General features: G+C 42.5%; 1 protein-coding gene across 2 annotated transcripts in view; it reads left to right on the top strand.

Moving 5' to 3' along the window:
* The window catches only part of ATAD2B (ATPase family AAA domain containing 2B), a 158,637-nt gene that overhangs the window by 61,118 nt on the left and 70,828 nt on the right, over positions 1-26,691 (top strand). Inside the window, exons 18-22 of one of the 2 annotated variants that reach the window (XM_067544701.1) lie at positions 1,049-1,235; positions 4,628-4,813; positions 5,625-5,760; positions 6,065-6,261; positions 15,112-15,271. In XM_067544701.1, coding sequence (XP_067400802.1) covers positions 1,049-1,235; positions 4,628-4,813; positions 5,625-5,760; positions 6,065-6,261; positions 15,112-15,271 — 866 coding nt within the window. The remainder of the gene's footprint in view (positions 1-1,048; positions 1,236-4,627; positions 4,814-5,624; positions 5,761-6,064; positions 6,262-15,111; positions 15,272-26,691) is intronic. The other variant, XM_067544702.1, reaches the window with a different exon arrangement.

Here is a 26,691-nt window from a genome sequence, read left to right on the forward strand (position 1 = left end):
TAAGGACAAGTGCAGAGTCCTGCATTTAGGATGGAATGCTACAGACTGGGGACTGACTGGTGAGGCAGCAGTTCTGCAGAAAAGACCTGGAGGTTACAGTGGACAAGAAGCAGGATTTGAGTCAATAGTGTGCCCTTATTACCAAGAAGGCTAACAGCATATTGGGTTGCATTACCAGGGGCATTGCCAACAGATCCAAGGGAAGAGATTATTCCCCTCTGTTCGGCATTGATGAAGTCATATTTGGAGTATTGTGTCCAGTTTTGGCCTCCCATTACAGGAAGGTTGTGGACAAATTGGAAAGAGTCCAGTGGAGGGCAATGAAAATGATTAGGGGGCTGGCACACATGACTTATGAGAAGAGGCTGAGGGAACTGGACTTATTTAGTCTGCAGAAGAGAAGAGTGGGGGCAGGGGAGGCATTTGATAGCAGCCTTTAACTATCTGAATGGGGGTTCCAGGGAGGATAGAGCTAGGCTGTTCTCAGGGGTGGCAGATGACGAAACAAGGAGAAATGGTCTCAATTTGCAGTGGGGGAGGTCTAGGTTGAATATTAGGAAAAACGTTTTCACTAGGATGGTGAAACACTGGAATGAGTTACCTAGGGAGGTGGTGGAATCTCTATCCTTAGAGGTCTTTAAGGCCTGTCTTGATAAAGTCCTGGCTGGGATGATTTAGTTGGGGTTGGTCCTGCTTTGAACAGGAGGTTGGATTAGATGACCTCCTGAGATCCCTTCCAACCCTAATATTCTATTATTCTAATCAGTTAAAACTGTTGCAACTGTTTGTATAGATAAACCATGAGGTAATCAGTGCTAGAACTGAGTCATGCAAAAGTTAGAGCACAATACAATCATTGTAAGATCTCCATTAGAAGATCCCTGTTATCATATTAGTTAAGATGAAGTTGTTTTAAAAAAGTCTAAAAAACTTAGCATTTTAAAAACTACTAAATAAAAGCTGAAACACCAGGAAGTCTCTGTAGATAAACATATATATTTATATGATGACACATGGTGATATTTTAAAAATATTACTTCTCTTATAGGTCAGCTTATCACCAGCCAACCTCTTATAGGCCAAGATTACTGCTATCAGGAGAAAGGGGTTCTGGTCAGACTTCTCACCTTGCTCCAGCACTATTGCACACTCTTGAAAAATTCTCTGTACACAGGCTAGATCTGCCAGCACTTTATTCAGTTAGTGCCAAAACACCTGAAGAATCATGTGCACAGGTGAGTCTACATAATATCTGAGATCTTAGAGCATTGATGCTAGCTGTGGTTTTATTCAAGCTTATGTCCAGTAAAGTGGTCTTTTGGGGAAAAGATAGTGTACATGTGCCATTGCAAGCTAAAGCAGAGGAACATTCTAATATGATGATATTTAAAACATTTTGTTAAGATTTTATAGGTCACAGTCACGAATACTGGTTTTCCAGTCGATGTAGGCGGCAATAACACTGATTGGGTAAATAGTTCTATCTGTCGAGGTAGTTGACGTTCTATAACAGAAGAAATCACGTCAGATCTGTCTTGCATCAATGGCTTTTCAGTGTCTTCAAATTCACTTGGACAGCAGGGTGTCTGTGTGAGAACTAAGATAAGACATGCCGTCACTACTGCATTGAACACTCCTATGTGGAGCAGACACAGAGCCATTAAAGACAATTGAGGAGAGTAAACAAAAGTTTTCAGTATCAAAAGTTATGGTGTATTTTTAATGTTGGTTTGATTTTTGTCACAAATAAGGAGATATTGGAACGATCCTGGAAAATTGCATCAGGTAATTGCATCAGGTAAAATATACCTTCTTCTGCATGTTGGACATAACCTCACCATTGCAGTTATGCAGTTATTGCAGTTATGCAATGGTGAGGTTATGTCCAACATGCAGAAGAAGGTATATTTTTACAGAAGGTTTATATAGCTGAGATTGAAGGAAGTGTAGCACGAGGTTGAGCTTTAAAGAGGTTGGAAGATACTATTGTGAAGAATTTAAAAAGCCTACATCCTCTCATACTGATTCTTGCCAAAGAAAGACTTGCAATGGACTGTTGAAGATGGAAGTCCATTCTTTGTGCCACCACAACTACTAAATAGCCATGCAAATTTGCTGTGGCTAATTTTCATAGTATTTTGTGACTTCTGAGGAAAACTGTTTTCTGTAGGTTTGTTTGAACTGTGCTTGCACAGAAATCTGTTTTATTGACAAGGAAATAAACACCTAAAAGTATTCATAAAATCTTTTAAAAACAGTCTGATTTATTATTTACCTCCTGTGTTCCTAAAAAGTATGAGATTCACTTTTTGGGAGTTCGAATGAATGATATTCAGTTGATGCCTTATTCATCTGTGTGAAATGAAAATTGAGGAGGAGATAGTTATGAAGGAGAGAATACTGAGATTAAGAAAGGAAGTGAGAAGTGAATAGGGAAGAGTGAAGGGGGAAGGTATACAGAGTGAGGACCTATTAACCTGGAAGATGTGCACCTAGACTATAATGTGATCATAAATGTATTTTTATGAGATCATCCAGAACTGGAGAACACGACTTTCTCTTTAAAATTTTCATTACAAATATCACTCATCCTTATAAGAAGCATAAAAATCAAGAAATGTGTTTGTGGCTTAAGAATATTGATTTTTCATTGAGGAGTTGCTTTTGTCTGATTCTATTTTATAGGTATACAAGACAAAAAATGATGTTAAAACAATATTAAGGTTTATGTTAATGTATTAGTAACATAAGGGTAAAAAATAATGTAATTTTTTTTTGTCCTGAACTTACTCATATATGTATTCTCAGCCTTAACTCTGTTTTAACATTTTTTTCCTGAAATTTTCTTGTCTTTTAAAATTTCACATATGATCTTTAAACAAGAAACCCAAAGATAATGCTATCATGCGGTATTTCTGATGATTTGAAGACAGAGTATCTACCTTAAATATTTTGTTGTAATTTTAACTGTTAAGGGCAGATCCATTGGTATGCCAGAGCATACAGGCCAGTTATGGTGGGTTTACAGCTATTTTGATGTGTTAGAGCAACACAAAGCATCTAAGGTTTTCAGGTGAATCTGACTCTTAATTTGCTGTTGATTTATTGGTTAGAGGACTGAATTAATATGCCTAGGGTTATGTGAAGGGAAGGCAGGGAAGCCAGTCCCTGGGTCCCAATGCCTATCTGCTATACTGGCCTGCGCTAATGGATGTGCTTGTAAATTCTCAGAAAATTCATTCTGTATTCAGTAAATGCTATAAATATAGGGCAGCTCAAGGGGCACTGTATTTTTCATACTTAACAAAGAGATTGAATTTGTGATCACAAGAAAAAAGAATTGAAGCATGTGTTGAGAGAAACACACACAAATTGCATATTATTTGAAAACAGATAACAGAAATAAGAGTGAATTGAATTTTAGGGCTGCTAATCTTGACAATATATATTCAGTCATTTTAAATCTCAATTTATACATTCCAAATTAAAAAGGCAAATAAAAATTGTAGACAGAACCACTAGAAGTCCACTAAAGTCAGTCAGAGTTCAAACTAAATGCTTTCATATTGTAAAAAAGGAAGGATATCGTTATGTCTACCCTGATTGGAGTCAAACTTAGGCCAAAAAGGCAATCCTTAAGTTGACACTTTTTTACAAATGTTTTGGGCAAACTGAATGGAATCAATAGTAATCACCACTAAAGAGTTGAAAGATTTTGTAGCATCTATTGTGGGCAGAACAACTCAAGCTGAAGAAACCATATGAGTTACGGAGGAATCTGCCAACAGAAATAAAATGAAGGTTAAAAAAATTACAGAGACATGACCTTGTTAAAATAAACTAGATGATTATTTCTTACTCTACTATCATAATGATGTCAGACTATCTGGGCTGCCAAAAGGCAAAGGGAAGTGGCAATTGAACTGAGTTTTTATGTTCATTGAGTTGAATATAGAGAGTGAAGTTTTGAGATGTAAGAGATACACCAAACACTGGCTCACCTAGTGAGGAAAAAATAACAGCCATGGGAAATAATAGCAAAGCTGCTAAAATTCTCAGATAAACTCCAAACTTAAAGAATTAAATTAAAATGTTTCTTTACTCTTGAAAAATTTCAGTCCTCCTGCCAGACATTGTGTTTGGTTAACCACTAGCAGCCAACTCAGTGCACTGTATTTGCAAGTGTCTGAACCAAAACAGCTAATATAATACAATGTTTATGAGTCTTGGCAAGCTAGTATGACATTTCATCTTGTACTTGTTGCATTTCATATTTTTCTCTTTTGCTGCAAAATGTGGTACGGTTTAATTTTCCATGTGGTTTGCTTGTTGGATCTTTGTTGTAATAGATTATTAAAACAGGGTGTTGACTTACATGACCTGTTGCTGTTTTCGATGGCATAGGCACTGGCCTAAAGTAATTTGATGACACAAACAATATATTGATAAAAATTCATAAAAATAGAAAGCATTTTTGTTGTATCTTGAGCTAATTAAGCTGATGAAACGACACCTGTTAAAGGCATCAAGAACTCTAAGGCATTACCTAAAACCACAACAGTTTTTATTTCTTATTGGGTGTCGTAATTAATTTCTGACTCTAAATACTAGTGTTTCTCTTTACTAGATCTTTCGTGAAGCTCGAAGAACTGTACCAAGTATTGTTTACATGCCTCATATTGGTGACTGGTGGGAAGCTGTCAGTGAAACTGTGAGAGCTACTTTTCTAACTTTGCTGCAAGACATACCGTCTTTCTCTCCTATATTTCTGCTGTCTACCTCTGAAACCATGTATAGTGAATTGCCTGAAGAGGTGAGTGTGAAATATTTTTTGTGTGTGGAAGGCATTGCCAATGTGTCTTTTTAAGGCTATAAAATACTTTAATATAGAACAGTTGTACATAACCAGAACTTTATGCTGTAGTTCTTATAATTTACTTGAAAATATCTCACACTGAAATTGCTAAATTAATTTTATTTCAGCTCTCGAATTGCCTTACATGAAGTCTAATGTTAGTTCCAATGTACTAATTGTTACAATCATTATATTCTGCACAGAAAACATTAGAAAGAATAAATGTGAAATCTTTTTGTCTTTATTTGAAATGATAGTGTTTCCTCTGCAACCACTAATGAGTTTTCCCTCTGTTCTTCATAAAGGAGCTCCCATTATTCAAGACTGAGAGTTAGATTTTGCTCTGTTACACTGGTATAATTTCAGAAAAACCCACTGAAGTCAATGGAGTTACTCTGGATTATATTGCAGTGTAAGAAAGAGTGGAATTTGACTCGGCGACTGTAGTGTAGCTTTAGTTGCTTTTAAACTTAAGTATTCCTACATATTTTTTCCTAAATTCTCTTCTCTTTCTTCTCCTCCTGTCATTGCAGTAGCAACCATTGCTGCACTGCCCTTTTAATTTACATGTTATGAAAAGTTGAATAACAATCCCAGATTATTCATTTTCTTTGGACTTTGTGCTTCTTTGGGAATAGTTTAATAACTTTGCAAATAAGGCCAGTATGCTTATTTTGAAAAGTTAATTCTGTGTTTAAAATACACATTGATCAAATAGTTTGAGAATAAGTTGAATCCTGTGACTCCTCATGACATTGTTTTCTTGCAGGTGAAGTGTATCTTCAGAATCCAGTATGAAGAGGTTTTTTATATTCAAAGACCAAGTGAAGAAGACAGACTGAGGTTTTTCCAGGAGTTAATTCTCAGTCAGGCGTCAATGCCTCCCCCAAAAAAGAAACAGACGGGTAAGCTATTTTACAATAAAACCAGAAATAGTGTGAGAATCTGTTTGAATAAAGTCTTGTACTGTAAAATGTTGGTTTTCTTTTTAATGGTATTCAAAATTGCAGTTAGGGTCATTAACCACTGACATTTTATTAATGTGCAGAACTGGCGTGTTTCCTATTACACTAAGTGAGATGGGGAGGATCTTCAATGATCAAGTGTGAAAATTGGGAAGGAAAATGTGAAAATTCAGAAGCGGGTAGTCCTACAATTCCCTCTCACTAAAACTTACTTTGTCTGGCTTTTTCCTGCTTTCTTACTTAGCTCTTTGTGCTCTGGAAGTTCTTCCTCTTGCACTGCCATCTCCTCCCCGTGAGCTCTCAGAAACAGAAAAGCAACGAATGGAAGACCAGGAGGAGAACACATTGAGAGAACTGCGGTTGTTTCTCAGGGATGTTACCAAGAGGCTGGCCACAGACAAACGCTTTAACATCTTCAGCAAACCGGTGGATATTGAAGAGGTCTTGTTTCAGTAATGTGCAAAAAATGAAGTTGTGAACCTATTAGAAAAAAATTATGATTAGTTAAAAGGACATGGATAAATTAATATTCCAAATATCCTTGATTTCCATGACCTAGCCAATGCTGCACAATAGTAATCAACTGGTGGCTTAGTCATAACCTTCTGTATCACAGTGTGAGTGATCAGAAGCATATTCTTGCACACACTACTGGGTCAGGAGAGAACCTTGCATTACTCCAGCCTCTACTAGTCAGTTTAAAGTGCTTTTCCACTCTGAAAATCAACATTATAAAAATGGTAGCACTTATTCATCAGATCTGCTGCCAGTATGTGTTTGGTATTTGCTTTCTTTAGTGATGAAAAACTAGCTTTTACTGCTTTTTACTCCTGTAGAGCCAACTTACTGATGAAAAAGTGAACTGTGTTCTATCCTTTGTTGGGCAGTAACAGAAATGTTTACTAAGATTACATTTTTTTTTAAAGCTATGCTCTAGGAATTATTCAGGGAAGTTCTGTGGTTTGTGTTACACAGAAGGTCAGATTAGATGATCATAATGGTTCCTTCTGGCCTTAGAATCTATGAATCTAAAAGTTCCAGTTATTTATGCATGTGAAGACGAATTGAAGGGCATAAATGGAAGACAGTGGAGTTGCACAGATATAACTGAGGGCATCATTTGGCCTGCAAGCCTATTACTGTGCGGGTGTATAAAACAGAAAGAGCCTAGCTTGGCTTTCAGATATGCTAACTGTGTAGGTATGGCAGTAAGAAAAAAACACTTTTCTGCTTCCAAACTGAACATTTGTTCTGCAAGTTATTGAGATACAATAAAAATGGGATCCTATCTTGTCATTTTTAGTGTAATTTTTTAGAGCAGAACTGCACTTCAAATTGCATGCACAGTTAATAGGCTTTATGTGAAGTCCCATCCGGTCCTCCATCAGCTTCTAGCCAAACTCAATATTTGAACATTTTTTGTAGTTTAACTTGTTTATATTAAAGGACTATGAATGGTTCTCTTCAACTATGCATAATTTACATTGTGGTTTTGGTCAGAAAAAGAGATTTATGGTAGCCCCTGAGGGTCCCATTGTACTAGGAAGCAGTACATACACATAGTAACACAATTTCTTCTTCCAGTGCTTGCTCCATTCCAATATAGGTGTGTGCTCACCCCAAGAATTGCCCCGGAAAGTTTCTCTCTCCATGGTATCCGTTGGTGCCCCCTGGAGTCATGCCATCGTAGCGCTGGTATAAAGGGCTCTGCCACCCACTCAGTTTCTTCTTACCACTCATTATGGTCGCTGGAACTGCTGCTCGTCCTTGTGTTTTTTCTTGCAAGTACCTCTTTCAGTGGACTTTGCTTAGTAACTGTACATAGGTCTTCCAAGTGTTTAAGTTTCAGTTAGTAAGTTAATTAATTAGCGGACCCCACTTAGCGGGGTTAACCCCTTCCCAGGACTGGGATATGCCTTGGCCCCTGGGTCTTAAGCCATGTGCATCGTGCCATAAGCTGAAGCCAGTTAGTGATCCCCATCGCAGCTCCCTCAAGTGTCTGGGGGAGGCCCACATGAAGGAGTGTTGCAAGATTTGCAAGGACTTCAGGTCCAGAACTAAGGAGGACAGAGACACCAGACTCAAGTGCCTCCTTATAGATACAGCACTTTGTCCCCCCTTGGAGCTGAGTCACACTGACTTGACAGAGTACTATGGCTGCAGTAAGAAGCACCATGACATCTGTAAGGGAGATGCAGCGCCATTCTGCTTCTCCAGGACTGAGAAAGGACTCTGCTTCTATGGCCTGGGACACCCAGCGCCGACATTCATCCCCAATGCCGAGGAAGGCAGTCCTGACCTAGGACTCTCAGCACTGCTCTCCATCACTGATGCCAAGAAGCAAGCAGAGAAAAACTGACCGGGGGCCTGCTGGGCATAGAGACGCTGACAGAGTGCAAGCTGTACCAGGCCACTCGGGGACACCACTGGTGCATGCGGTTCTTTTGACTCTGGCCCCAGGAAGGGCACAATTGGGTCCGACACCTTTGGACTCTCCACCAGCAGAGAGCTACCAGAGTTTGACTGCCCTGGCACTACCATCCATACCAGAAGTGTTTGAGGCAGCGAAGGAGTTGCTATGACTCCTGGTACTGCCATCCCCCACCATTTGGGAGCTGCCAGCAGGTGCCATCAGAAGGCAAGCTGTCTATAATGTCGCAACACCAGTCTCTTCCCGGCACTGCTGTCCAACACTTGTTGGCACTGTTCCCCCTGGTCTCCGAGAAGTCAGACTCTGAGGCTGTGTACACATGAATTTGCCGCCATCAGATCATTTTGGATCTATTGAGTGGTCAGTAAAGACCTGCTCAATCGATCAGGAAGTCGATGCACTAAAACCATCCCCTCAAGTGGCATAGCGCTACGTCGACGGGAACATATTTCCTGTCGGCGCAGAGCATTGAAGACACCGTGCACAACAGAAGTTAAGAAGTTGACGGGAGTTACGCAAGCTACACAGAGTAGCTTGCGTAACTCCCGTTGACTGCTGCCGAATTCTCAGGTAAGTGTAGGCCTGGCCTGAGTTGGAGTCTTACATCTCCCATGGGAGCAGACATTGCTCCGGTCAGTGATACCCAGTGGCCGAGATGGGCTAAGGCATTCTACCGATGGTCTGGCCACTGACGCAGTGGCAGATGCCATTACAGTGGCTGTTCTGGAACCCCTGGCCTTTTCAGCCAGTCCAGGGTCCACAGTCCAGGAGGGCCTACTCTATTGTTTCAAATTCAAGAGCTCTCCTACTGCCTCCCTTAGAGCAGGGAATAGGCCTTGGTGCCGAACCCAGTACCAACCTTCAAGATCCTGCCCCAGGAGACCTATCCTGTGCAGAGGGTGAGGAACAAGGCCCCTTGCCGGTACGGGCTTACTCTTCCTCCTCTCCTGATGAGGCGGTGGCAGGAACATGTATAGCACCTTCCCAGGATGATTATAGGGCACACCTGGAGCTCCTCAGGAAGGTAGCCTAGAACCTGGGTATCCAGGTGGAGGAGATCGCCAATCATCCTAGACATTTTTGGTAGGAAGGTGTACTCAGGTGGCAGCCTCCATTTCAAGATTGCAAACTAGCAAGCGATTCTGAGCTCCTGGAGCACAATGGCGAAATTCAAGAAGCTTTTGCTGCAGGAGTCCAGGGTTGAGTTCTTGGCCCTATTGAAGAGAGAAAATTGGTGACCAGAGCATCTCTCCAGGCAGCTTTGGACATGGTGGACTCTGCAACCCAATCCATGGCTTTGGCTGTGGTTACAAGAAGAAGCTCGTGACTTCAGTTCTTAGGGTTGCCCTACGAGGTGCGGCAGACATTGCAGGACCTCCAGTTTGAAGGCAGGTCATTCTTTTCAGAGCAAACAGACTCTAAGCTGCATAGCCTGAAAGACTTTAGAGCCATCCTGAAATCCCTGGGGCTACATACATCAGCTCCCTCCAGGAAATACTATAAGCCCCACTTCACTTCTACTTGCCACAGCAGAAGCAAGACTACAGCAGGAGAAGGAGTAGATGCTATAAGAGGAGGCCTTCGTCCTATTCCTTGTCCATCCCTGAGACAATCAGCAGGGTTGAAGCAGTCCTTTTGATGGGACGCTCGGGGATGACATACCAGGATAGTGTTTTTATCTGATTTCCCCTATTTTTTTGGATCTTTTATCCCACTTCTGTCAGGCATGGGCCCGTATTACCTCAGATCGCTAGATGCTGCGCATGATAGCACTGGGATTCACCCTTCAGTTCACCTTCCCACCATCCCTCCCCATCCCTCTTCAGGGACCCCTCTTATGAGCAACTTCTAGAGCAAGATGTGCAGTTGCTCCTAAGGTTGGGAGCTGTGGAAGAGGTTCCACTGGAGTTAAGGGGTTCTACTCCTATTATTTCCTAATCTTGAAGGCCAACAGTGATCTCAGACTGATCTTCAATCTGCAAAACCTCAACGGAATCATGAAGAAACTGAAGTTCCTCATGGTCTCCTTTGCCTCCATTATCCCTTCTCTGGATCCAGGGGACTGTACTCCGCCCTCTACTTGAAGGACACGTATTTTCATATTGTGATCTTTCAGGGGTACAGAAGGTTCTTATGGTTCATAGTGAACCACATGCACTACCATTCAGCCTGTCAGCGGCCTCTTGGGTGTTCACGAAGTGCTTGGCAGTCGTCACAGCCTTCTTGAGGAGACAAGAGGTTCAGGTTTGCCCTGAATTCAACGACTGGCTGATCAGAAGTTGATCCAACGCCCAGTTGGAAGCAAATGTAGAGTTAATACAGTCAACATTCCAAGACCTGGGGCTGTTGATAAATATTCAGAGATCTATCCTTTTCACAGTTCAAAGAATTGAATTAATTGAGGCAGTCCTCTACTCGATCCAGTCCAGAGCCTTCCTCATGGAAAACTGGTTCAGAGCTCTAAAGGCACTCATTCAGAGCCTAAGGGATCACCCTATCGCTACAGCAAGAAACTACTTGAAGTTCCTGGGGCATATGGCATTATGCATCGGTGTGGTGCAACATGAGAGACTCCAGCTTAGACCTCTCCAGATCTGGCTGGCGTCAATTTACGCACCGTGCTGACACCATCTGGACAAGGTGGTTTCGCTTCTCCCATCAATGATTGCCATCCTTCTTTGGTGGCTGGACTCATGGACAGTATGTGCAGGTGTCCCCTTTTCGAGGTGCCAGCCATCAGTGTCTCTTGTTACAAACACATTGACGATGGGATGGGGGGGCTCACTTGAGGACCCGCAGGATTCAGGGACTCTGGTCCCCAAAGGAGCTCTCGTTACACATCAGTGTGAGGGAACTGAGGGTGGTGCACCTAGCCTGCTTGGCGTTCCAACCCCACTTGGAGGGCAACTGTGAGTTGGTTCTTACAGACAACACGACAGCAACGTTTTATATAAACAGCTAAGGCAGGGTGCGCTCTTCTCTCCTATGCTAGGATGCCTGTGGGAATTCTGCAGATCCCACTTGATCCGTCTTGAAGCTTTTCTCTCAGGGTCACAGAACAAGCTAGCAAATCATCTCAGTAGATCCTTTTCCAATCATCATGAGTGGTCCATTTGCCCAGATGTCGTGAGCACCGTTTGCCATAGGTAGGAAATTCCCCAGGTAGATCTGTTCGTGGCAAAGCACAACAGGAAGCGTCTTCAGCTCTGCTCCTTCCAGGCCACAACCCAGGCTCGCTTGCAGACACCTTTCTCCTCCCTTGGAAGTACCAGCCCTTCTACTCATTCCCTCCCATCCTTCTCATACACAAGGTTTTGCTGAAGGCCAGAAGGGACTTTGCACGTCTGATCCGGATAGCCCTGGCCTAGCCACGTCAACAGTGGTTCACTATTCTCCTAGATCTCTTGGTGGACACACCAATCAGTCTGCCCCATTTCCGGACCTGATGTCTCAGGACCACAGCCGTCTACGTCATCCGAGTCTTGAGTCTCTGCATCTCACAGCGTGGAAACTCCATGGCTGAATCCCTCAGAACTGGTATTCTCTGAGCCTGTTCACGAGGTTCTTTTAGGGAGCAGGAAACCATCCAGTAGAACCACTTTACCTGGCAAAGTGGAATAGATTTTCAGTGCAAAAGAGGGTTTTGCCTACTCAGTTAACCATTCATTCTAGATTACTTACTCCACCTGAAACAGCAAGGCCTAACAATATAATCTATTAGGATCCATCTGCCTGCAATCTCAGCCTTTCATCCATGGGTGAACGGCCAGTCAGTCTTCTCAAGCTCAGTCTGTGGTTGGTTGCTCAAGGGGTTGGAGCAGCTATAACCCCATGTGTGCCACTCCCTCCCTCCCTCCCTAGGACCTCAACTTGGTTGCTCAAGGGGTTGGAGCAGCTATATCCCCATGTGCGCCACCCACTCTCTCCCTAGGATCTCAACTTGGTACTGGCAAGGCTAACAGGACCCCTATTTGAACTCCTGGCAATATATTCTCTGCTCTACCTATCCTGGAAGGTGGCCTTCCTGGTTGCTATTACTTCTGCCAGAAGGGTCTCAGAGATCCAAACTCTTCAGAACCACCATACACTGCCTTCTTCAAGGACAAGGTTCAGCTGCAGCCACACCCGGCCTTGCTGCTCAGGTGGTCTCACAATTCAAATTTAAAAGTTTTATTAAAGTGAATGTTTACAAAAAATAAAAAAAGGTAACCCATACAGTTAAAGAGACAAAGTTATAAAACATCCAGGGATAGTATGTATGTTATCGGGGGGCACGGGGTGTGATTGGGAGTCAGGGGAGAACAACAAGGGATAAGCTGCAGTATCCTGGATGGGGGTTGATGGTGTGGACGCTAAGAGATACAAAGGGATATAAGGGAATGGGGGAACATTACTAAGTATGTGGGTTACATTGGGGGTGTTTAACAAACAGAGTAAATAAGTCAATACAAAGTGGTGTCCCCCTCATTGGGTCCGTTGGTTTAATAGTAATAGATTCAATAGTAATAATAATAGTATATACTATTCAATAGTATACTATAGTATATACTATTCAATAGTAATCAAGATATATTCCTACCAGTCTTCTATCTGAAACCACATGCTAACAGGGAGGAACAGAGACTCCATTTGCTGGATGTTAGGCATGCACTAGCCTTTTAGAATGGATGGACTAAACCTTTTTGGAAATCCGCTCAACTATTTGTAGCCATTGCAGACAGAATGAAAGGCCATCCAGTCTCTGCCCAGAGAATTTCATCATGGATCACTTCCTGTATCCACACATGCTACAATCTAGCGAAGGTCCCGGCTCCTCTATTGACAGCTCATTTTACAAGTGCTCAAGCATCATCGGTGGCGTTCGTAGTGCCAGTTCTGATTCAGGACATCTATAGAGCAGCAGCATCAATCAATATCATTAATTATAGGTCATCAGTCCACACTTTCATGTCCCATTACGCCATCATTCAGCAAGCTAGAGACGATGCGGACTTTGGCCGAGCGGTATTACAGTCAGCATGCCAATGAACTCCAAACCCTCCCCCTGCACAACTGCTTGGGAGTCACCTACATTGGAATGGCCATGAGTAAGCACTCGAAGAAATAAAAGTGGTTACTAACTTTCTGTGACTGTTGTTCTTCGAGATGTGTTGCTCATGTCCATTCCAGACTCCCCCACCACTTGCCCTTCTGTTGTAGTAAGCCAGCAAGAAGGACTTAAAGGAGAAAAGTCAGTGGAGCCCTTTATACCGGTGCTATGAGGGCATGACTCCAGGGTCACCAGAGCTGACCTGATGGATACCACTGAGAGACAGACTTTCCAGTGATGGTGCTTGGGGCGACAATACACCTACATTGGAATGCACATGAGCAACACATTTTGAAGAAGAACAGTTACGGAAGTTTAGTAACTTTTTTCTGCCAAAAAGAGCAAAAAAGGTGCAAAAAAGGAAGTATTGCCATCTTCATTTTATAGATGGGAAAGGTACAGATGAGATTTAGTGATTTGCCAAAAGATTATGCAAAGTCTGGCAGTGCTAGAAAACAATGCCAGATTGCTCAAGTCCCAGTCACATGTGCCTTAACCAGAAGACCTTCTTTCCTTATTTAACTGATCTGCTATGTAAAGTTGCAGTTTCACGTGAAGATTCTGTTACTGGTGGTGATGCACTAATTAGAAAAATTTATCTATTTAGTAAAATATCATTCTACTTGTAAACTGGTCAGTTTACATCTGGGGATGCCATTTTTACTGATTGTTCAGAATAGAACTGCACTTTACATATATGTTTAACCATTTAGCCAGTAGACAGTTATTGTATGTGATGTTGAAGTATGATGTTAATCTAAGATTTATGATGTGACTTTTTTTTTTTGACAGAACTTCTAAAAATGCATATTTACCTGGTTAATCAAAAATTATTTATCTTGGGCCGTTATGGTTTGATCTAAATGTTTTTTTCATTTTTTGGCAATCATCAACTTAATATATGAGTGATTTTAAAATATTAAAAACTGCACAAACACTCAGGCCTACCTATGTTTTAAATTGATTATAATCTTAATTACCTTGACGCACTCAGGCGGAAGCATACTTTATTTTTAATCAAAGCAAAGAATAAATAATAAATAAATGGCTAACTCAGTGAAAGCTCTGTTGGTGTCTTCTCTTGCCAAGGGTTAACCCCTCATCATACAATTAATTCAATTAAATACCTTTCACTGTGCCTTGATGGCTACTGAACCCATTATATGGTGGACCAGAGAAAACCGTAAACTCTACAGACAAGGGGCCTTCTTCTGAGACTGCCCTGCTGCAAGGTCCATATAATACTTCTAGGGGAGAAATTAGCCTTGGTGTTCATACAGATTATTATTGCAAATGTTTTGCAGAAAATGATTTTTAAAGATTAATGATTTGAATACTTAAATTAACCAAAAAAAAAAAAAAAGGCTTACCTACAGAATGGACAGTCTCTCAGTTCTACTTTATGTGGGGGGGTAGGCGCACTATTTTTCATATTCAGGACAATGCTAAAAATACCTTCAATGTATATAATAAAAAGGGGCTTTAATTGCAGCACCAATTTAGCTTAACTGCTCTGAAAATTAGATGTATCAGTGAATCTCTGAAGGAACAATAACTTTAGCAGTCTAACACCAGCACTATTATTTCAATTTATCTGTTTAAAATTTTTGAATTAATGGAAAATGAAAATAATCAAAATGTTGAATTGGTATATTTCTTAATTAGTGCTAAGCAGGCTGAATGAATATGTGTATAAAGTGGGAAATTGGCAGTGTGCTGATGAAATGCATAAGAAGACCCTGTGTCACTTCAGTATGCTGTTTGATTATAGGTTTCAGATTATCTTGAAGTTATCAAAGAACCAATGGACCTATCAACGGTAATAACCAAAATTGATAAACACAACTATCTGACTGCCAAGGATTTCCTAACAGATATTGATCTCATCTGTAGCAATGCATTGGAATATAATCCAGACAAAGACCCTGGAGGTAAGGAAATATTTAGTTTTGGCCTACCTAAATTTGATAGAATAGTTATTTAATTATGTATATGATTGCTATTTAGGCATTCAAGCAAACTTCATACTATGTTCTAAATTAGCTAAACAAGTGATTTTCTCTGAAGGTCTATGCTTTTTATATTTTGAGAGACTTTTAAAATAGACAGGTAGCATTTAAGTGAAAAATTCACAGAAGCTAGGTGGTGCAGTGAGTGTATAGGAACTAGTAAACGAAGTAGGGCTAAAGCACTTAAGAACATAAAAACGGCCATACTGGGTCAGACCAGTGGTCCATCTAGCCCAGTACCTTGTCTTCCAACAGTGGACAATGCCAGGTGCTTCAGAGGGAATGAACAGAACAGAATAAGTGATCCATCCCCTGTTGTCCATTCCCAGGTTCTGGGAAACAGAGGCTAGGGACACCTCAGAGCATTGCTTTTGCATCCCTGCCTGTCATGGCTAATAGCCACTGATGGACCTATCCTCTTTGAACTTATCTAAACCTTTTTTGAACTCCATTATAGTCTTGGCCTTCATAATATCCTCTGGCAAAGAGTTGTACAGGTTGACTGTGCATTGTGTAAAGAAATACTTCCTTTTGTTTGTTTTAAACCTGCTGTCTATTAATTTCATTGGGTGACCCCTAGTTCTTGTATTATGAGAAGGAGTAAATAACACTTCCTTATTTACTTTCTCCACATCAGTCATGATTTTATAAACCTCTGTCTTATCCTCTTCTCCCTCCCATCCCCCATAGTTGTCTCTATTCCAGGCTGAAAACACTTAAAATTCACTTCTGTTAAATTAGGTTCCAATCCTGAATAGGTCCTAAGTGAGAGTGAATTTGGTTGTTGCTTCTTGGTCTTTAGGGGACATTTGTCCACATAATAAAACCATCACATTTTGGCAGAGCTGTGGGGAGAATCTTGCATGTCACCTTGCCGTGCTATGCGTTTGCCTCCAGCTGTGATTATCACTCTCATGAGGACCAAATTCATCCACAAAATTAAGAACTCACTGTTGGGGGTGGAGGAAGGAGCAGAACTAGTCCCAAACAAGGAGGTCTGTTTTAGTTGATCAGGGAAGAATTGTCTTGCAAATGTATTTAAGTGGCAATTTATTATGTGGCTCTTCCCAGTTTAAAAAATCTACAGGAGGACATTAGTGTGCAGGCTGTCCACTTGCAGATATGGGAAATGGCATCCTACGTAATGCATCCTTTTATAACAAATATTGTGTGCTGGGAAGATGGATGTTGCCAAATAAGTATTTGATCGGGCAGATTCCAAAAGCTCAAGTCAGGTTTTAAAAAGAAAATGCCCTTGTATAGCATTTGTTAGTACGGTGTGATTAATGAAAAACTGGCCCTTATCTGCAGATGAAGACAGTGAATTAACCATTTTTATTAAATACCATGAGACAAAGCACGAAATAGTTCTTTGAATGGTTGCAGGTATGTTCCACTCAGGTGTGCATGCACCCCAGTACACTAAAGCCAGAGAATTTTGCCTAGCAGTATCCATAGGGACAGTGCTCATGCCCTTATTTTCATGTCCCCTCACATGACTATTAAAAGAGCGGTGCTTCTCTGACTCCAATCTATTCCTTCTCACTGCCCGCAGCTAATGTTGGAGCCTCCGTGTTATGTTTCTTCACGCTGATTTTGTATCTGTTTTCTGAGATTTTGTTGTACATAGTGTGGCAAATCGCCGATTCGGCTCTGGTGGGTCCCATGCTTTTCACTCTTGTAGTGAGTCAGGACGTCACCTGTTGCTCTTGTTTCTGGACGTTGGCCACTCAAGCCCAGTGGAGTGGGGGGAAGGGACTTGGGCCTGCCTTCTACTCTGGATCCCAGGCTAGATGCACTGTGAATGGCAGCTGTGTGCTGCCGACAGTGCTGAGGCAGCGACTCCTCCCCCTGGGCTACTTCCCCTTCTGCCCTTTCAGCATTTTGGACCCCCTTCTGCCCACACTCCAGTCCTCTGCCTGAGGAATCTCTCAGTCTCGTCCCCTGTCTAGCAGGGCCTTTTCTCTCAGGCCTCTTTGCCTGAGAAGTCTCTCTGCTCTGCTTGAATGGCTTTCCCCTCCCTGGTCTCCATACCTTGGAGCCAGGGGGTTTGGGAGGAAATCCTCCCTCTGGCATTTCCCTTCCTCTGGTTCTCTGGTACTCCAGTCAATTGTAGCACTCCTCCCAAGCCTACTGCCAGCTCTCCTTGCTCTTCCTCTGCCTGGCTAAAGTAGGGGTTTTTATCAGGTCTCTGGCAGGGCCTTAAATGGCCTCAGGTGCTCTTAATTGTCCTGTAGTAACATCTGCTCAGTCCGCAGGGAGCAAGGTTTTGATCATTCTAGAGCCTATATACCTTCCTTCTATTACCCTCCGGTTCCCCAAGCACTGTGGTGTTGTATGGGGCTTTCCACCCTTCGAACCCCCCGGTGTGTACTTCAGCCTTACCACCTGCTGCTCGGGACTGCCTCGAGCAGATCCTGTGTGGGAGGGTGCTCCCCACCCGCCCCTCACCCCAGACCCCCTGGATCTTTTCATCGGGCTCCTGCCTCATGAACCCCCCCCTCCGCACACCCCAAGCCAGCTGCAGGATCTGCAGCCAGTCTGCTTTCGAACCATGTCACGGGCACATCTGTACATGTTCATGCTCCACATTCTCCATTTCCTCGCCCTTGTGTCCCGCCCTGATACCAAGTGGCAGGACCTTTTGCCACCTATTGAGGACGAGGAACCACAGTGGACCAGTCTGTATTCCACCTTGGTTCCACGGCCCGTCAGGGAAATCAGCTGGCAGCTCTTTCATGGAGCTGTGAGCATGGGCGTGCACCTGGTGTGGTTCAAGTCTCTTCCCAACGCCTGTTTCTTTTGCGACATGAGGTTGACCTTGATGCGCACATATCTGGAATGTGCCAGGTTGCAGCCCCTATTCCGGCTCCTCAGAACCTCCTCCTGAAGTTCTGGCTGCATTTCTCCCCACATCTCTTCCTGTATGCCCACCCCATCTGTGGCCCCACAAAGTTGCAGGACCTCCTCCTCCTCCTCGCTTTGGTCAGGGCAGCCATCTATAACACCAGGGAGAGGATGTTGGCTAAGGAGGTGCTCTGCAACTGTGGGGCCTGTTTCCGTTCCTCTGTCCGATCACATATCCGGGCAGAGTTTCTCTGGGCTGCGTCCACTGACTCCTTAGATACTTTTGAGGAGCAGTGGGCATTGTCCGGGTTCTCTGCTCAGTGTCTCCTTCAGGTTTCCTTCATTTAGCCCTTTGACCTTCACGCCTATTCCTGGTTTTTTTCATTTGTTGTCCACTGAACTTAGTTGAGTTCTGGGCCCAATGACTCCTCCCCTTAGGCTGGGGGTGCCCGCCCATGTCCGGAACCCAAATAGTATTACCCTCCTGCTGCCTTCTGACCCTGCTATATCACAGTAGTCATAATACTTAGTTAGCTATCTTAGTTAGAAAAGTTAGGTTGCATAGCTGTATTTTTTCAGGTGGAATGCCTTTATCAGGATTTAAGCTCTGTCTGCAGTGTGGGGTGGCTGTTCCTAATAGTGGTCCTCATGGATAGTGTTTAGAGAGAGGCACATTAAGGAAAGGTGTTCCAGCTGCAAAGTATTTAAGAATGCAGATGGCAAGGGAACTGAGGCCCAAGCAGAACTTTATGGAGCATGCCGTGAGGCCTGTTGCAGCACCAGAGACAGTACTGGCTTGTCATCCACATCGTAACCATAACAAGATGATGTTCCTCTGACAGACTCTGAGGCCTCCTTTAGGAGGAAGAAGGATCATTCACTTACCTTGGGCCCTGAGTAAAGGACATATAAAACAGACTGTAGCCACTCCAGATCTTGTAGAGAGTCCTCCTCTGCCAGACTCAGTGCAGACTGGCACCATGACTCTCTTCAGGTACATGTGGAGGAACTGGATCTTCTTACCTGCTCTCCAGTGCCTAGACAACATTAATTAGGGGCTGTACTGTGGCACTATGTATGGGATGTCTGTTGAGTCCGGTACCAGTGACATTGACACCAACAGTGTTTACTATTCTGGCCTACCAGGCAATGTCAAAGCTGTGTTGCCTTTCAGATCCTGATTCTCCAATTGTCTTGGAATATTCAGCTGCTCCGACTTCATCAGCAATGATGGCACTATCTAGATTAACTATACAGGTGTCCCAGCTGCTGGAACCGCTCTCAACACTGCATATTGCGTTGAGTATACAATTGAGGCTGGTGCAATACTGGTGCTGAGGGATTCGTTGGCACAGCAGTCATCTTCAGCACCAGTAGTAATCGTGGTGCAGACCGTGTCATTGGAATCAGTACCGACACCAGCATCTGTGCCTCTTCTGGCATTGGCACCAAGTGAGAGTGCATTGCCCCTGCCAATCTTCAAGGCACCATCATCTCTGTCAACTTTAGGGCTAATGCCACCAACACACTGGACCTCGGATGAGGCTGGACTGCATCTTGCTCTGTGTGGGGTTGCTCCTCCATTACCTTTGGATGTTTTGGGGTATTCATCGTGGTCGAAATTGTGGTCCTCCTACCCTTCCCAGTCCAAGAGACAATTGAGACTCCTTTCTCATCCTGACCAGAACTGTTCCTGCAGCAGAGAAATGGGCTTTTGGCCCAATACCTGCTGGCCACTGTCTCTATCCACAGTGGGCCTTGGTATCCATGAGATGTTTCTTATTTCTTAAGGTCCTGATCTTCAAGTCACTCCAGGGCATTATCACACAATCAACCCATGGCATCACCTCCCCAGCCACCTGTGTTGCAGATTCAAGTGGAGGACACTACTCAGAACAGGTGCAGGTTCTGGTACTGCATCAACAGAGTACCAGATCCCTTCCTTCAGCCTCCTCATCACCAGTGATGCCACAGTAGCAGATGCTTCCTCTCCAATGCCTGAAGATTTTCAAGTACATCAGGACCTCCTTAGATGATTGGCTTTGTCCTTAAGTATACAGGCTGAATTGGTGCAGGAAAACACACCCAAATTAGTGGACTTTTTTAAGTCCTAGATCTGAGAGAGAGTAGCTCCCCCAGTTAACAGTTCCACTGCTGGAACTTGCTAAAGCTTTCTGGAACACCCTAACATCTTCAACACCCATAACAAAGCATATGGACAATCATAATTATGTCCTTATGTAGGTATCTTCGTGTTTTTATTTGCATCACACCCCTAACTTGCTTGTCATGACAGCAGTCAATGAGAGGTCACGTCAAGGGAGGTACACGTTCAAGCCCAAGGACAAAGAAGGTGAATCTCATGGGCAGGAAAATTTCTTCAACCTCCTCTTTACAAATGTGCATTGCAGATCTGTAGGCTCTGCTATTCAAATTTAAGGCATATCTCCTGGATCTTTGTTACTGACAAAGAAATTCTGTTTGGCTGATTTGATTGAAACAGTGCTGTTCCTTGGAAAAATTGGAACCTCGGATACAAATCTTATATGCATCAGCAGTGCACTTACTTCTTAGGCCAGTTGGATTGCGAGGTAAAGTAGTTTAATTGAATTTCCATGTACAGCTTGCATACAGTGTTTGGGACTATGGAGACATGGATAATTGCATAACCTGTTAATAACTAGGAGTTGTTCCTAATAGCAAAAATCTGATACTGCAGGGTCACATTTAATGGACTTAACCTCATTTCATTCACTAGGAACAGTTCCAGTGTTACTGAATGTGCTGGCCCCTTCAAAAGCAGGCGCCACCAGCCCAAGTGTCACTGGGGGCTCAGCGCTTCAGTGTGGGGAAATGTAATCTGCGTTCCTGTGCGTGTGGTCCAGCTCATGGTGCACTCCTGCCTCCTGCACAGGAGTCTGATGTTTTATCAGGTGAGTCCACCAGGGGTTGCACATGCACCCTTTATGCCCTCACATTCCCTTCATAAAGGGACATAAAGGGCAAGTGGTCCTGCTCAATTCTCAGTGCTGTCTATTAGTTCTCCAGCAGAGAGTTGGAACAATTTAGTGTCCTCCTTAGCACAGCTAGCTCTTGGTGTTTGTTTTCTTTGTGAATATTTTTCTTTTATTATTTAGGATAGTTATTTAGAATTCTGTTAGCCCATTGGAAAAAAAATAATTTGTTTAGGTTATTTCTGTTAGTTAGTCCACAGACTATTCTTTTACTGTCAACAGCCTTTATGCCAGAACATCATTTGCTAGGCCTCAAGTCATGTGTAGGAAGATTATTCCCCTCATGGATAGAGACATGTTTGTCTATTTTGTTTAGGTGAGAAATACGTTCCTTTGAAGTGTGCAGTTTTCTGAATCTTGAGGCAGTGCATTCAAAAATCTAGAGAATACATACTAAGACTCTTTCTAATGGAGAAACATGTGAGATCACAGTTGGACTTGGACGTGCCACAGCTTCAAGGATCTTTGATGTTGATGCTGAAGACCCAGCCTGTGAGTGCCCCATAGATGAAGGAGGTAACTCTGAACTCTGTACCTCCTAAGAGGCCTCATTCCTCTCACAAGAGTTCTGAAACTTGGCAGGTGGAAAGTTGAGACACCCCTGCTGCCCATGGAAATAAAGACCATTCTTCCAAAACCACTTCTTGACAACTGTCCCATTCCCTGATTCCAGGGAACAGGAAGGTGGAATTGCAGGTACAGAGGAATCCACTTAAGTGGCATCAGGCAAATGGGCACTGAGAATGAATGCAGCACCGGAGAAACCAGTCTGTGCACTGTCTTTGCATTTAAAGAGGTCCCTAAAGTAATCATTGGCCTGGAGTCACTTGGTGTAGAAACTACCCATCATAAACCAGACCAAAGCTCTAGTACTGGGACAGCTGTATTCTAAGTCCTTCACACTGTGTCAGAGGACATGTACGACCATGGGAACATCTCCCACGGTACCGAGATTATCAACCGCTGATGAGGAGTGAATACTACGTATGGTACCAAGCTCAACACCCTTCATGCACATGATACTTTGGTTGCCTCTGTTAGGGACACATCTGACATAAGAGTGACTCTTGAACTGGGACTCATTTATTTAGACTATCCTTCTTCATTGCCTAGATCAGTCTCCACCAGGGGAACCCGGAGTGTCTGTCATTTGATGATATAGGTGGGTCCCTGAGTTCAGAGTCATAGAAAGCCATCTACTCTATAATGGGTGGTGGCACCTTCAAGTTCAGCTCCTCTCTTGGTGAAATTTTCACCCTTCCTCCTCTTCATCTTCTCAGGCACCTAGCAGGGAGCAGTTGCTGGAACCTCAATCACTTTGACCAACTCCTTCCAGAGAAAGGGTGTATGACAGGAAGCTATTCTAGGGCTACTGCCTTTATAGTCCCGTCTCAGCAATCAAACTTTGGTCCTTGAGGACTGCCGCTTTGGGCTAATGTGCCCTACCTGTATGGATTCCAGCCTTGGCCATACTGGCCCAGTTTGCCACAGCATTGAAGAAACCATGATTGAGCTTCTCTCAAGGAACCTGCATTTAAATTCCCTCAGAAAAGCCTTCCCCCATTCCTCAAGTGGCCTATGTCTGAAGAGGAGGATGGAGGAGTGCAGGCTGACCTTTGTCCATTCAGAGTTTACTCATCATCTTCACCGGACACTTCTACAATAATGGATAATTTTAAGAGAATCAAGAGCTTTTAAAGCGAATGGAAGAGGTTCTGGAAGCTTCATTGGACCTGGTAAACGAGAAAAAATACAAGCTATTTCATGTCCTGCAACCAGCTGCACAGAGCGGAATAGCCTTCCCAATTAATAAAGGAATCCTCCAGCCAATGGTGTATTTATGGGCCACCCAACATCTATCACAGCAACCTCAGAGGGGAGAATGAAAATACCAGTTCTCCTCTTAGGGATCTGAATATTTCTGTTAGCTTCCGATGCAATGTTGGAATTATTCTTATTTATGCAGGGTATTACCATGACTCTAATTTAACCATAAATTCCTCTATTAAATCCAAATGCCAAATGGTATTTATACAATAGTTTTAAACATGCCTAAAAATCCTAAATAATAAGCAATTTACTAATCCAGACAGTGACAAAACATTTATAAGCATTCGATCAAGATACTTACAAACAGGCTAACTTGATCCATGATGGTCAGCTCTAACTTGGTCAGGCTGGTATTAGCAATGAACCCTTTAAGAATTTACCCTTTTATACACTTTAATAAACAAGTAATGTCATTCCCTATTGTTAACTTGGCTAAAAATTAGGCTTTGGCAAGTTTGGTGTCTTGCTGATTCAGTTTTTTCTTATTATTAACTATCCCTGATAATAGGGACCACCTCTTCCTTCTATCTTATCAGTTACCTTTCAGGTCCAGTTTTTCCAATTAAACCGCCGCCTTTCAAAGCCTTCCCATGACTGCTAGTAAGCATGGACTTTACATGACATACAGAAAACATTTTTTCTTTTTAAACTAATTTAACCTTTTATCCTACACACAGTCAACACACAGTGAATGAAAGATCCAAGCAGGTTACACAAATACTCCTTCAGGGAGACAGAACCAAAGAAGTTGGATCTTTTTGCCTGAAAAGTTTACTCTTTAACATCTCTTCAGTTCATAATTGTAAATTATTTGGCAGATTTCTCAAACATATTACCTTCAGATCTGAAGGAATTTAAATTGATCTATTCAAAAGGTTAGCTCGTTGCTACAATCTCATTATAGGCAACTCTAGACTCTATGGACATGGGAGCTAGATTGCTGGGTAATGGAATTTCCATTTGAAAGAATTCAGGGTTATCTGTGCCCAGACTCTCTAAGGAAGTACAGACTATAGTGAAAGACTTGACATTTATTGGGAAGGACATGTTCGGTCCAAAGACAGACAAAAAAGTTGTACTCTTTGAAGGATTCTAGGACCATGCTCAGATCTTTGGGCCTTTATATCCCAAATTTTAGAAAAAAGGTTAAATCCCAATTCTCTCTTAGGCAGAGATCTCAAACAACTACTTCATGTTTTTTCCATCAGAAATATTCAAGCCAGTTCAGAAAAAGTCACTGGTTCCAAAAGAGAAAACCAGCCTTGTCATCAGCTGTCCAACCATCTCAGTCGCAGAGGCAATAATTTTGATGCTTTGGTGGGGTATACTGCCCAGGACAAAGTAGATCGATATCTTTCTCTCCTGTTCATCCCCCCCATTTTGATTCCTGCCTCCCTTCATAAATGCCTGGACTGCAATAACATCAGACTGTTGGATCTTGTAGGTAATCCAATAGAGGTATATCCTCCAGTTTCACACCACACCTTCCCCCATCCCTTTTCAGAAAACAGTCTCACATGAGTCTCATGCCCCAAGAAATACATTCTGTACTGGAACTGGGTGTGATAGAGCCTGTGGTGCATGCCTTCAGAGGAAAAGGATTTTATTCCCCTTACTTCCTTATGCTAACAAACAAAGGAGTTTGGTGACCTATACTAGATCTCAGGCTCCTCAGCACTTACATAACCGGTGCCAAATTTCCCATGGTGACTCTTGCATCCATCATACTCTTTAGATCCCATGTACTGGTTCAGTACCCTCAACTTGCAGGACACATTTTCATGTGATAATACAGACATTGTGCAAGAAGTTTCTCTGTTTTGTGACAATGGATGATCACTATCAGTTCAGGGTCCTCCCATTTGTCCTCTAAGTTGCACCCTGAGTTTTTACAAAATGCCTGTCAGTAGTAACCACCTGTCTGCAATGTCAGTGAATTTACATGCACCCATTACTGTCTATGCATGTGTATCCCGCAACCCACCCTCCATTCATGCAGCTCAGGAACTCTTCATGGGACTCTGTGTGGCAAAGGAACTGGCGGTGGGTGGGGTCAGTTCACCCTCTATGCCCTTGGAAGGGGGCATGGAGGGCACATGCATGACACCTGGTGGACACTACCAAACTTTCAAACTGTGCAGAGTGCACCAGAGCAGCATGAGCAGGACCCACATACTCAGAACATCTCAAAGAACAACAGTTACTATGAGGCGAACAACCATTCTTTTCTCATATCCTCTCTAGTTGTTACAGATCTCTGATGAGTATGTGACTTGCACATGGTGACTGTGTCACCTTTATGACAACATATGTCCTCTAATTCTTGGTGACATGATGGTAAAAATAAATAAAATAAAAAAATTGGTGCCAACAGTCCCACTGTTGCTGTCCCTATAAAGGTGATAATGCAGTTGTGGGAGATTTCCCAAAGAAGTTAAGATAGTGTTTAAGAGACCAGGATAATGAGTTTTCTCTACTTTGCCTTCTGATTCAGAACATTCTCCCTGTGGCACAAAATTCACTACTTTAAAAGATATAAATAACACTTACAGTTATTCTGTATTCTGCTTCTGTATTCTGTTTCTTTGGTATCCTTAATTGCTCTCTTATGCTCTTCTAATGATTATCTGTAGTGATTCTTAAAGTTGGATTAAATGTGTTAATTGCCCGATAATATAATTTAGCCATTAGTGTTTAATGTTTGCTGTTGAAATAATTACACTATTCAGAAAGAGTAATTTAAAATGGATTATTGGCAATCTAGTATGTTTGTACTAAAAATGAAGAAATAACTGGATAGAAAATGATGTTGTGCATTTAGCTGAGTAAAACATATCCCACAAAGCTGTTTCTCCTCAGTGCAGTATTACCTAATACATATCTGTTCATTTTCCAGCAAATTAATGTTGGAAAACTGTTTAGTCTGCATCTGAAACTAGTGGAAACCAGTAATCTCTTGAGAAATAGTCTTTCTCTTCTAATACTTGAGCCTCCAGTTCAGCCAGTGAAGGTTCCTTGGTGCCATGTCCCCCAGATCCAGCAGCACACAGCAGTCCTCTGCGGATTTACTTTCTGCCAGTTACACACACAATGTTAAAGCCACCAAGGAAGCAAATATCAATATCATCAGCATAATTGTCAGTTAAGCACGACCTTGACAATATGATGTTTATTATACAAATAAAAAAGCATTCAGGTTTTTAGTACTTTTCTACATCACCTGCCTGCTTCTTTGCCTCAGATTATGGTTGCTATCAACACCAGACTCATGAAGTGTTTTTTTTTAAATACAGTAGATTCAGGAATAAATGACTTTTCCAGATTTTCATATAAGACTGAAATTTCCATAATCCCTTGTGATTTTTAAGTATTTTAAACAAAAAAGACGAGTCAGTCACTTCAATAATCCACTCTGCAAACTGATTTCCTGGTTTGTTTGTCACTGAAGATCAGTTCATTGAGGTGGCAGCAGGCCCTGCGTGAACAATGTCATGGTTCACATAGACTAATAAGAGAATACCACACTATGCTCTGGCCTAATTCCAGGGACTCTGTGCTTCCTTTAAGCAGGGTTAGGCCTCTTATAATTTTTCAGTGATACTTTCCCCCCTCCTGCTTCTCACCTGGAGTTTGGATGATGCAGGTTTTCAG

Source organism: Emydura macquarii, unplaced genomic scaffold (genome assembly GCF_026122565.2).
Source record: "Emydura macquarii macquarii isolate MOO-44397 ecotype Brisbane River unplaced genomic scaffold, CSIRO-AGI_Emac_v2 contig_1027, whole genome shotgun sequence".
Taxonomy (NCBI): Eukaryota; Metazoa; Chordata; order Testudines; family Chelidae; genus Emydura; species Emydura macquarii.